The sequence below is a fragment of the Cucumis melo genome, chromosome 12 (assembly GCF_025177605.1).
Source record: "Cucumis melo cultivar AY chromosome 12, USDA_Cmelo_AY_1.0, whole genome shotgun sequence".
Taxonomy (NCBI): Eukaryota; Viridiplantae; Streptophyta; class Magnoliopsida; order Cucurbitales; family Cucurbitaceae; genus Cucumis; species Cucumis melo.
In genome coordinates, this window is record NC_066868.1 from 19,656,713 (window position 1) to 19,667,290 (window position 10,578).

At 31.8% G+C, this 10,578-nt stretch overlaps 1 protein-coding gene across 3 annotated transcripts; it reads left to right on the forward strand.

Moving 5' to 3' along the window:
• The first annotated feature begins 4,994 nt into the window (after nucleotides 1–4,994).
• Nucleotides 4,995–7,643, forward strand: LOC103498309 (O-fucosyltransferase 23). 3 transcript variants are annotated; one of them, XM_008460877.3, is made up of 3 exons: nucleotides 4,995–5,485; nucleotides 5,646–5,708; nucleotides 5,848–7,643. In XM_008460877.3, exon 3 carries the CDS (start codon nucleotides 5,995–5,997, stop codon nucleotides 7,345–7,347), a length of 1,353 nt encoding a protein of 450 aa, XP_008459099.1. In that variant the 5' UTR covers nucleotides 4,995–5,485; nucleotides 5,646–5,708; nucleotides 5,848–5,994; the 3' UTR covers nucleotides 7,348–7,643. The 3 variants fall into 3 exon arrangements, with proteins under 3 accessions (XP_008459099.1, XP_050936594.1, XP_050936593.1); XM_051080637.1 differs by having other exon boundaries at nucleotides 5,664–5,708; XM_051080636.1 differs by having other exon boundaries at nucleotides 5,646–7,643.
• The last annotated feature ends 2,935 nt before the right edge of the window (nucleotides 7,644–10,578 follow it).

Sequence of the window (10,578 nt, forward strand, 5' to 3'; positions counted from 1 at the left end):
ACACGCGTGTTTGAAAACTTTTTCCATAAGTTTCTTTAGGTAAAAATTTGTTTGTTTTGTTATATACTAAAAGTGTTTTTATAATTCCAAATTATAATAAATATGATGAATCTACTCATGAAGGTTTTAACGGGAGTTGGCTAACGATCCTCGAAGATGGTGGTCAGAGATTGCCGATGACGGTCACTATATAATGGCAATCCAAGGTTGACAACAACGATCATTGGAAGTCAGTCGATGGCAATCATTGGAAGAAGGTTATGGTAGTTGCCCAATAACGGTTACCAAAAAACGGTTGACGAAAGTTGGCTAGCAACATGATCACTAAAAACTGATCAACGAAAGTAAGTCGACAAATGGTCGCTTAAAAAGGTTGACCAAAGTTGACAGACAACAATCAACAAAAAATAGTTAAAGAAAGTTGACCGACAATAGTCATAGAACAACATTCGACAAATTTTGGTCGAAAACGTCATAGACAACAATTGTCGACAGTTAGCCATAAACTGCAGTAGAAAAATAGACGATGAAAGTTGACCGACAACAATGACCAAAAACGATCAATGAAAGTAAGTCTATAGTAGTCAATGAAAAATAGTGGACGAAAGTTGATAGACAACAATCAACAAAAAAGGTCAACAAAAATAAGTCGATAATGGTCACCAAATACCAGTTAACAAAAGTTGGTCGAAAACAATCACTAAAAATAGTCATCAATAGTTGGCCATCAACAACTATTGAAAAAGAGTTGATAAAAGTTGGTCAATAATGGTCACCGAAAAACAATCGAAAAAGTTTGCCAGCAACAGTCGCCAAAAAATGGTAAACAAAAGTTCACCAGCAACATGCACGAAAAAACAATTGACAAAAGTTAGCAGGCAATAGTCACCAAAAACTAGTTGACAAGAGGTGACCGACCATAGTTGTAAAAAGCATTTGATGGAGGTTGGCTAGTAGTAATGTCACACCCTATCCCAAAACACCTTCTCTGGCTTGAGATGACAGCGTGAAGTCAACCGGCATCGTGCTCCTTCTAACGACACCTATTGACCCTACTTAACTTGAAACGTTTAAATATCTACTTTAAGAAACATAAGCACTACAAAAAATAAAACATTTGAAACTTGAAAATATAAAACTTCATAAAAATCATCTTCAGACTCATCAAACCTATGGGCAGCTTATTTAAGACAAGTCTTATATAGACAAAAATAATTTCAGAGTATCAACAACACTATTTCCAAATACAATCCAAAACCTTGTTAGTCTATTGCGGATAAAACAACTAACTCTCTCACTAACTTAATTACAACCACATAATGCATGAATGAAAATGAGTCATATACAAAATGCTAAGTCAAACGTCTAGCAGAGTACGTAGGCAGAACTCTAATAGTTGCTGAAATCACGATCTCTACTTGTAAGGAAAATAAAACATTGAAAGGATAAGTTGTAAAGTCCCGTAAGTGACAACTTTTAAGAATAAAGCATGTTTTTCGAAAACTATGAGCAATAAGTAAATAAACTTAGCAAAGAAATTATTTTCTTAAACTTGACCTTTAAACTTCTCTTTTCTTTCTTGCTATATCTTGAATTTCATGTATCTACGGGACGAAACTCTAGGCATGAAAATCCTATCCCATAATACGGTACTTATGAGACGAAACTTTAGGTGCCAGTAGCACCCTATCTCGTTATAGCTATCATGAGATGGAAAATCTAGGCATCCGTGGAGGTCTTCATCTCTTACCTAATCTATGTGATGGAAACTCTAGGCATCTACTGGATACCCTCATCACATGACATCTGTGAACCGAACAATCTCCTCCATAGGGTTGCTATCAACTCAGAACATCTCGGTATAGTTTAAAACATATTAAAAAAAATCTCATGCTAAAATTTTAACTCATTTAAGTTAGCATGCTCATGGAAATCCCTTGCATCCATGTAAGTATCAAATCTAGCTTTTCTTAAATAATTTCTTTGCTCAAATACATTCAGAAACTCAACATTCAAATTCATGTTCGTAAATCTCATGTTTAAATAAACATTTCTCAATTTGAATGCTTTAGAAACTCAGCTCAAACATGCTTTCTCATAAATTCATTTCTAAACTTGAAACTCATGCTTTGTGAATAAATCATACAACTAATATATTCAAATACTCAAACTCAAAGCTTGCTTAATTAAAATAAAATTTCATAAATCAAGCTTAAAAATTTATTTTAAATTCATTTTTGTCACTCACAACTTTCAGCTAGTTCCTCGGTCTATAGATTTGCCTTATCTCCTCTTGCCCTAGAACAACAAGAAAACTCAAGTTAACTTTTAGTTCCAACTAAATAAAACTTCTTTAACTTCCTTACCTTTCCTCTTTTCTTCTCAAGAGAACTCTTTCCTACTAACCTTGATCTATTTGAACTCTTAGGTGGTCTTAGCTTGCTCAAGTCGTTTCTACAAGCTTTGCCCTAACTTATAGAACGAGTTCTTCAATAGATTAGAGTTCAAATCAACATCAAAAACTAGCAAACTTGCTCTAGAGCTTCTTAAACAAAGAAGAGGAAGCTTGAACTTACTTGGATCGATTGATCTAAACCTCATGCTCTAACTCTTCTTCTTTAGCTTTATCTCGCCAAACTTCAACTTCTCGATTGTTTTTTGAAGAAAACTCCAAACTGAAGCTTGATTGGAGATACTCTTGGTTAGCTCCCAAAACAATCAAGAAAATCCTAACTTCTCTCGATTGCAAACTCTTCTCTCTACTTTGCTCTTGAAGTGGAATGGTGTAAAATGAGAGTCTGTTGTGCTTAATACGATCCTTGCATCCGAACAATGGCAAACCTCATGTGATAGAAATTTTTAGAAATTTGTTCGTCGTGCGTCTTTTAATGATCTCAGTCGGGATCGACCCGCGATCCTCCAAGATCTACACACTTCTCGGTCGAACATGTCCAAAACCATGTCCGAGAACCTTAGGATTTTCCTTTTCTACTTCTAGTCTCGACCGAACACGACCCTGAAATGACCCGAGAACACATCTCCAAACCTTTTTGTCTTTCATCTCGCCCGACATTTCTTACTTTGCAACTCTTTGTCTTTTGTCTCAACTCTCTTGTAATCACAAAATTTATCTTTAGTTGTTACCTTACATTTTATCTTAATGACTTATTTTTAAAAAATTAAATGCTTGAAATAAATATTCCAAACATACCTTAAGTTACATTATAGAATACTCTCAATATTCACCACTGGAAAGATTAGGTTTTATAATTGAGAATTTAGGGTATTTAGGGCTATCAAATTATATCAGACTTGTTAATTACCATACTTAATGATATATCAGTACATTTATAATTTTTACTCTTTGTAATTTAAATATATATTATAATGGATCGTCTTTAAATATAACAAAATGAATCAAAATATTTATAAATATAACAAAGTTTCATAATCTATCAACGGTAGACTTTTAGACAATGGTAGACTTTTATAAGTATCATATCATTGAAATAATTTAGAATGTATCGTCGATAGATTTTGAAATTTTGCTATATTTTTAAATATCTTTAGAAATTTTGTCCTTTAAAATAACCTCTCATCATAATATATGTCTTACACTAACTTGTAAAAAATGTCTCTCAACTTTGTAGCTTGTGTCAAAAATACCTATGAACTTTCAAATTCTTTTAAAGTGCTTTTAAACTTTCGAAAATGGTTCAAAAATACCTTTATTGTTGGTTTTGGATGAAAATCGTTAAAAGTTTGTTTGAAAAATAGTCTGAACTGTTGAAAAGTTTCATAAATATCCTCAAACTTAAAAAAAGTTTAAAAAACACTCCCATTAATTCAATTTTTACACCAAATTTTTTAGCTAAAAAATAAAAACCAAAATTTCAAGTTCAAACCATAGTTTTAAATTTTTATCGATATGTTGATATTTTCACATTTACATGAGTTCGACATCAATAGAAAGGGTGAGTCAATATTTCCATTACATCGTAGAAAAGTCTATGAATCACAAAAAATAAACATAAAAGTGACATTAATACAATAAATATAATATAAATAATAGACATGTTTACTTATTTGAAAATAATAAAATATTTATTTACTAATTTAAATTTATTTTTGAATTTTTTTTGTTTTTATAATTGTTTAAAAAATATCCATCAAAATCGAGATTTCTCTACAAGGTTTTAATTCATCCATCAAAATCAATATTTTAAACCTTGGTTAAAACATAAAATTTTACAAAATCTCGTAGATTTTTTCTTTTAAAATAAATCTCTTTAAAATATACTAAAACAATAACTAGTCAAATAAAAAATTCTCACGTAGATAGTTATTAGACTATGACTATATGTTAATAGTCAAATACATTTTTTTATTTAATAATTAACTGTATGGTAATTATAACAATAACTATGGTTAGTTACAACAATAATGATTAAGATTGTTTGTGTCTCTGTCATAGTGTATTAATAGTCAAATAAATTCATAACTATAGTTTTGACTTAATTTTTTTTTTAATTTTAATTGATGAGAAAATTAATATAAAATTTGGATGAATGAGAGCATTTATTTTTAATTTTTGTTTAAACTTTAATGACATTTATAAAACTTTTCAATAGTTAAGAAGTATTTTTTGAAATAAGACTTTAACGGTTTCAATCTAGAACGTATGGTAATGATATTTTTTAAGTTTAGAGGAATGTTGAAAACTTCACATAATATAGTGAAGATAATTTTTTGTAATTTGGCCTTTATTATTTTTTCTTTTGGAAGAAAAGAATGGAATTTGTAAGATGAGACATTATATTTCCAAAATTAGATCACACAAGAATAAGTCGAATAGTTTACCAAACAAATATTTACTCAGTTGAAAGAATGGGAAAATATAAAACAAAATTGACATCAGTATTTTCAATATTAAATGAATGGATAAATTAGGTTTTAATAAAAGCAAAAAAGTTTGGAGAGAGAAAGTAGAAAGGGCATTAATTGTGGAAGAAGGCAAAAAGGAGTATGAAAGAGGAAGAAAGGAAAATGGAGATTGCCCTCCTGCCTCTGCCACATTTGGGCTCCACACCCTTCCCACAATCTGTCTTTCTTTCTACTTACATAACTCCCTCACCACCTGAATCCATTCTTTCATTTCATCCCTTTAATTCCTTCCTCCCAGCCGCCATTGCCCCATCTCTGACACACTCCCATTTTTCCGTTTCCTTCTAATTCTTCTTCGACACCCATCATCTTTTTTCTCCATTTCGCCTCATATTTTCACTTTCCTTCGCTTTTCCTTCAAGCATCTTTTGTGGGTTTCTCTCCATTTCACTTTTTTTCCATTGCATGTGAACCCCATCTCTCTCTCTCTCTCTCTCTCTCTCTCTCTCTCTCTCTCTCTCTCTCTCTCTCTCTCTCTCTCTCGCTTCTGCTTTCAACTCTCCTCTCAATTTCCGACTCTGGCTTTTGGATTTGTTGACTCGTAAGATCTACTGTTTAATTGCTAATCTCTGTCATTTGAAATTTGAACTCTCTATCTTTCTGTTGATTACATGGAAATCGTTTCAAGATCTCGATTCATTCTCATTTCTTGGTTTTATCGATGTGTTCTGATGATTTGTTCTTATGGGTGTCTCTTATAGGTGTGTTTGCTTTTGTAGAAAAGGATTCTGGGTGGATCAATCTTGTTTCTCCATTCAAATAAGGTGCGTGATGAGGAACTTTATTCATGGGAATTTTGTGCTTCACACTGTTTGATTCTCACCGTTGATTTTAATTTTTGGGTTCTTCCGATGACTGATTTCTCGATTGAAATGGGTTTCTCTCGATTTCTTCTGTGGACAGTTTTGAGTCAGAATCTCTATGGGAGAGGATTGAATTGGATTGAGGGTCGGTATGATTTGTCCAGCATTCATTCGTTTGTGCTGGAGTAGCCAAATAGTGTGGTCTCTGTTTGATTGTTTTCAGGGCACTCATTGATTCTAATTCTTAATGGAAGTATCATCGAATGGTCAACGCTCCATATATTGTCTTCGCCATCTCAATCCAAAAATTTTCAAATGCCTTGCCACGTTACTTGTTCTATTGATTTTTAGAGTTATTTTGTTCCCGACGATCTCAAGTTTTGGTCGGATCGAAGAGAATGGCTTAGTAGTCGTGCGTAATCTGTCTCCATTGTATGGTTCCGATTTTGGTATTCGTGTAGATAAGTTTTTGGAGGTTCCTCAGATTGTTTGGGGTTTAAACAATCAAAAGATAGCATTTGCAAGAGCTTGTTTAACTGCAAGAATGTTGAACCGAACTCTTTTGATGCCTAGTCTAAGTGCCTCTCTCTTCTATAAAGAAGTTGAGCGTTTGGAACCAATATCCTTTGACAAGATCTTTCGATTTGAAGAGTTCAATTCTCGCTGTAATGGATTTGTTCGACTGGGTCGTTATATGAATATCTCAAATCGAACGAAACCGATTGAACTGTCGAAAGGAAGTGGAAGGAAGTGGACTATTGAGAGGGATTTGGAACAATTGGAGGAGTATAGCAAGGAGCCTTTTGATCAGTCAGAGGTGATTAGAATAGTTGGTAAGAATCCATTCTTATGGCATGACCACTGGCCTGTAAAGGACTATGCAAAGGTTTTCGAGTGCTTGGTTTTGGTTGACGAGATAGAGAAAGAAGTAGATAAAGTGATTTCCCGGATTAGAGAAGTAGGGTCAAAAGTACGAAGCAAATTCGACTCCGATGGTACAGTTGTTCAATCTGAGAACTTGTTGCAACCGGTGCCATATGTTGCGGTCCACATGAGAATAGAAATAGACTGGATGATTCATTGTAAGAAGTTAGAGCAGAGATCCAAAATAAACCAAATTTGTAGTAGCAAGGAGGAGATAATGAATAGGGTAGGGAACATATTGGGAATGAAAATGCCAGCGGTCGTTTATCTTGCCGTTGCAGATAGTTTGCTGAATGATTCGTCTATTTTGAAAGGTTGGAAAGAAGGGTTGCTACCTTTTGAAAAGAAGAAATTAGGCATTGATAAGATCTATAAGAAGTATCCTTACCTCATACAATCAGCAATCGACTACGAAGTTTGCTTAAGGGCTGACGTGTTTGTTGGAAACAGTTTCTCTACATTTTCGAGTCTTGTAGTTCTCGGGAGGACGCAAAAGCTAATGAAAACAGGGGTTGTAGACCTATGTGATACAAATTTAAGTTGGCCTTCTTATGCTTATAACATATTAGGAGATTCAAATGGCCCTCGGAAATGGATATCTAATATGTCTGATACAAACCTCAAGAACATTAGCTATGGTTCCAATGATACCTCTTGTGGAAAGTCCCCGAGATAGGAGTTGTTAACACAGTTGCGTTTCATTCCTATACTCTGAATGGATGGATGGATGGTATGAGTTTTGAGATCGTTTTTGTACATCAAAAGCAAAAGCAGGGGATGATGAAAGATGGAGAACCCCAATTGGTATAGTTTCTGTGTTTATACACAATTGATTATTTGTTAGACCTTAGATGATACGATTTGATTTTTTTATATATATATATTTTTTGAGAACTCATCACTCAGTTTACAATTTAATTATTTTTTTACCATTCATAAAAGGTTTATGAAGTTGTTAATTTATTCAGTCAATGTTATAGTCCCTCAAAGTTGAGAAGTTTGTTCTATGAAACTACTCTTGTGTTTAAATTTGTAACAATTTGGTGTGGACAAATTTAGTTAATGATTTAGGCTTTGTAGTTTTTAAATTGGGAAATTATTTGGTATATTTGTAAATATATTTGTTTTATATTTGAAAATAAGTACAAAATCCTTTCCATTTTTCTAAGTATAGAAAATATGAATTATAAATAAGAAAAACTTAATTGTTGTATAGGAAAGTTATTATGCTATATATATATATGTGTGTGTGTGAAAGTTTTACATAAGTAAAGGTATTAGACGTGTTCTTTAACTTAAAAGTTCTTTTAATGTTTCTGTTTTAATAGTAAAAATTTAATCCTACAATTAAGGATGTTTGTAATTAACCAACATACAACACAATAATTGAATTGTAGAGACGAATTGTGGGAATGAGAACCATTGTTTTGTTTGAACCCATTAGGGGATGAGTCATTAGAAGATACAATTATAGATAATGTAATTGTCATAAATACCGCTACTAATGGATCCTAAACCAGACTAAGAGACAATTATACCTGACAACTTAATCAAATTACTGCAAAATGATACCTCATTAATCTAATTATTGCAACATGCTTGAAAAATAATGTATTTCTATTTACCATCAAAGTTGATTATAATCTATTTAAACCAATAGTAATAATGAAAAATTACCAATTCCCAAAGTATATTCAAACTCCAAATTGGATAACACAACCATCAATAAAACTATGACAGACGAAAAAGTTGATTGAAATTTCTATGGCTCTCTCAAGAAAAAAAAAAAACTCCAATGAGTAGCCACATCCTTATCTAGGTTGTGGAGAATGTTAATAATTTCCATTAACTTGGGGTCATGTTCAATTGGTGTAACCGTAACCAATAATTATATGACGTATCAATCTTAGTGGGTTTAGATTGCAAATATAATTAGATTTTTTTTAGATTTTTTTTCAAAAATAAAACAAAGTACGAAAATATTTACACTGTAAGCTCACAGCGTGAAATAGTAAACATACCTCTGCAATTAATCAATCACATACGAGTGAAAATATGATTTTGTACTCAGTCTAAACGATCACTTAGCAATGATCCCTTAGCTACAATAACAATCTCTTAACAACAATATTGTAGCAAGTCCAAACGATCTCATAGTAAGTCTAAACGATTTCGTATCTTTGTATAAAGTCTAAATGACCTTGTACCCTTCTAGCTGGTGTAAACGATCTTTAAAAATCCCGTAGCAAGTATTGTACAAATTTGTAGTAAGTCTAAACGATCTTGTATCCTTATACCTAGTCTAAACGATTTGATCTTATACCAAGAAGAAAAAGAAAGAAGATGAGAAATGAAGAATAGAAGAAAGAAATTCTCGAAGAGAAATGAAGAAATTGATAAATATTTACATAAATAACTATAACATTGTAAAATGAAGAAGAAGTAATAGTATGAAGAAATTAATAATATTGAGAGGATATGAATACATAGCAAAGAATAAGAAGAAAAAGAAGTGAAAAATGGTCTGCATTATTCAAGAAAAAACCTAAAATTTATGAAAGTATCATGAGCTTTTTGATTTTATTATATGGCCTGTAAATATTCTGGTGTCTTCTTGTATTTATGAAAATTAAGCTTGATTTTAATTAGGTTTACTTAGAATTGAAAATTTGTTAAATTTTTTGTTACCGTTATCGTTATGGTTTGACCCCAATACACCAACACGATAACAATAACGAAATGGTAAATGTAAGAAGAAATGCGACAAATTTATAATTCTCATATTCTTACGATAACAATATTTGTAATGGTAGTGGTGGGTCTCACATAACTTTTAAACACAATTAGATTATCATTCGTTCCTCACTTAGATTGTGGGCTTTGATTACAAATTTGGAGACAAATCCCACAATTTGTTACGATTATGGATCATAGGCAAATGACAACAGATATAACCAACTGAGGTTTACTTTTTTTTTTTTTTTTTTTTTTCCAGATTACGATTGATGGACTAGTCTCACAAATGAGTAACTTAGCCTAGGTTCAACAATTTATTACGCATGCAGATTAGGATGTCGCTCTTGCTTCTCATTTCTTCATCTCCTTTTTTTTACGTTGTTTAGATTTTCTATTTATTAAAGGTGTGTTTGGATTGATTTTTGAAATATTTATGAAATTAGTTCATATTGTTTAATAGTTTTTATGATAATTTGATCCAAGTATAAACATTGCTAGTATAGTACAAACCAAACACAATGTTGCATATAAACATTTATAACGAGATTGAACCAGACATGTAGGTGTTTAGATTTTAAACTAATTTTATAAAAAATGTTTTTTAAAAGATATATTAAAAACAACATTTTTTTATAGCAAAAGGCATTCGAAATTTTAGGGCTTTTTTCTGTGGTAAGTTAGATGGAAGAAAAATGATGTAGGGAGTAGAGATAAACAAAAAGTAAAATGCAAGCAAGAGAAAAGGGTGCTAATATTTAATCCTTGTAAATAGGAAATATAGAGACAGGAAAGATAAGCAAGAACAAAGTGGATCCTACTAATTTTTATACGACACAACAAAAGGTGGAAAATAACTAAGTTTCAAAAACAGAACAGATTCTAGTTTACACCAAAATTTTAAAGTAAAAAAAAAAAAAAACCCACATCTATCAACATCAAGTTTTGCTTAAAATAAGTAATAAAGTAAATAAACAAAAAAGGCTTTAAACTTAAATACTACAACAATAATTCAAATATAGAAATATGGAAAAAGGTGCATGTAGGGTGAGGTTATTTTTCATCTTCACAAATTTTCTCCCCACTTTTTCACATTTTCCACCTAAAACAAGAATCTTAACGCGCACTTTGCATTGGGTCATATTCTTTCTATCAATCTGAGGGGGTGCTACTC

Excerpts from the sequence above, each read along its gene's own strand:
- LOC103498309 (XM_051080636.1), top strand. The coding sequence starts at position 5,995 with ATGGAAGTATCATCGAATGGTCAACGCTCCATATATTGTCTTCGCCAT.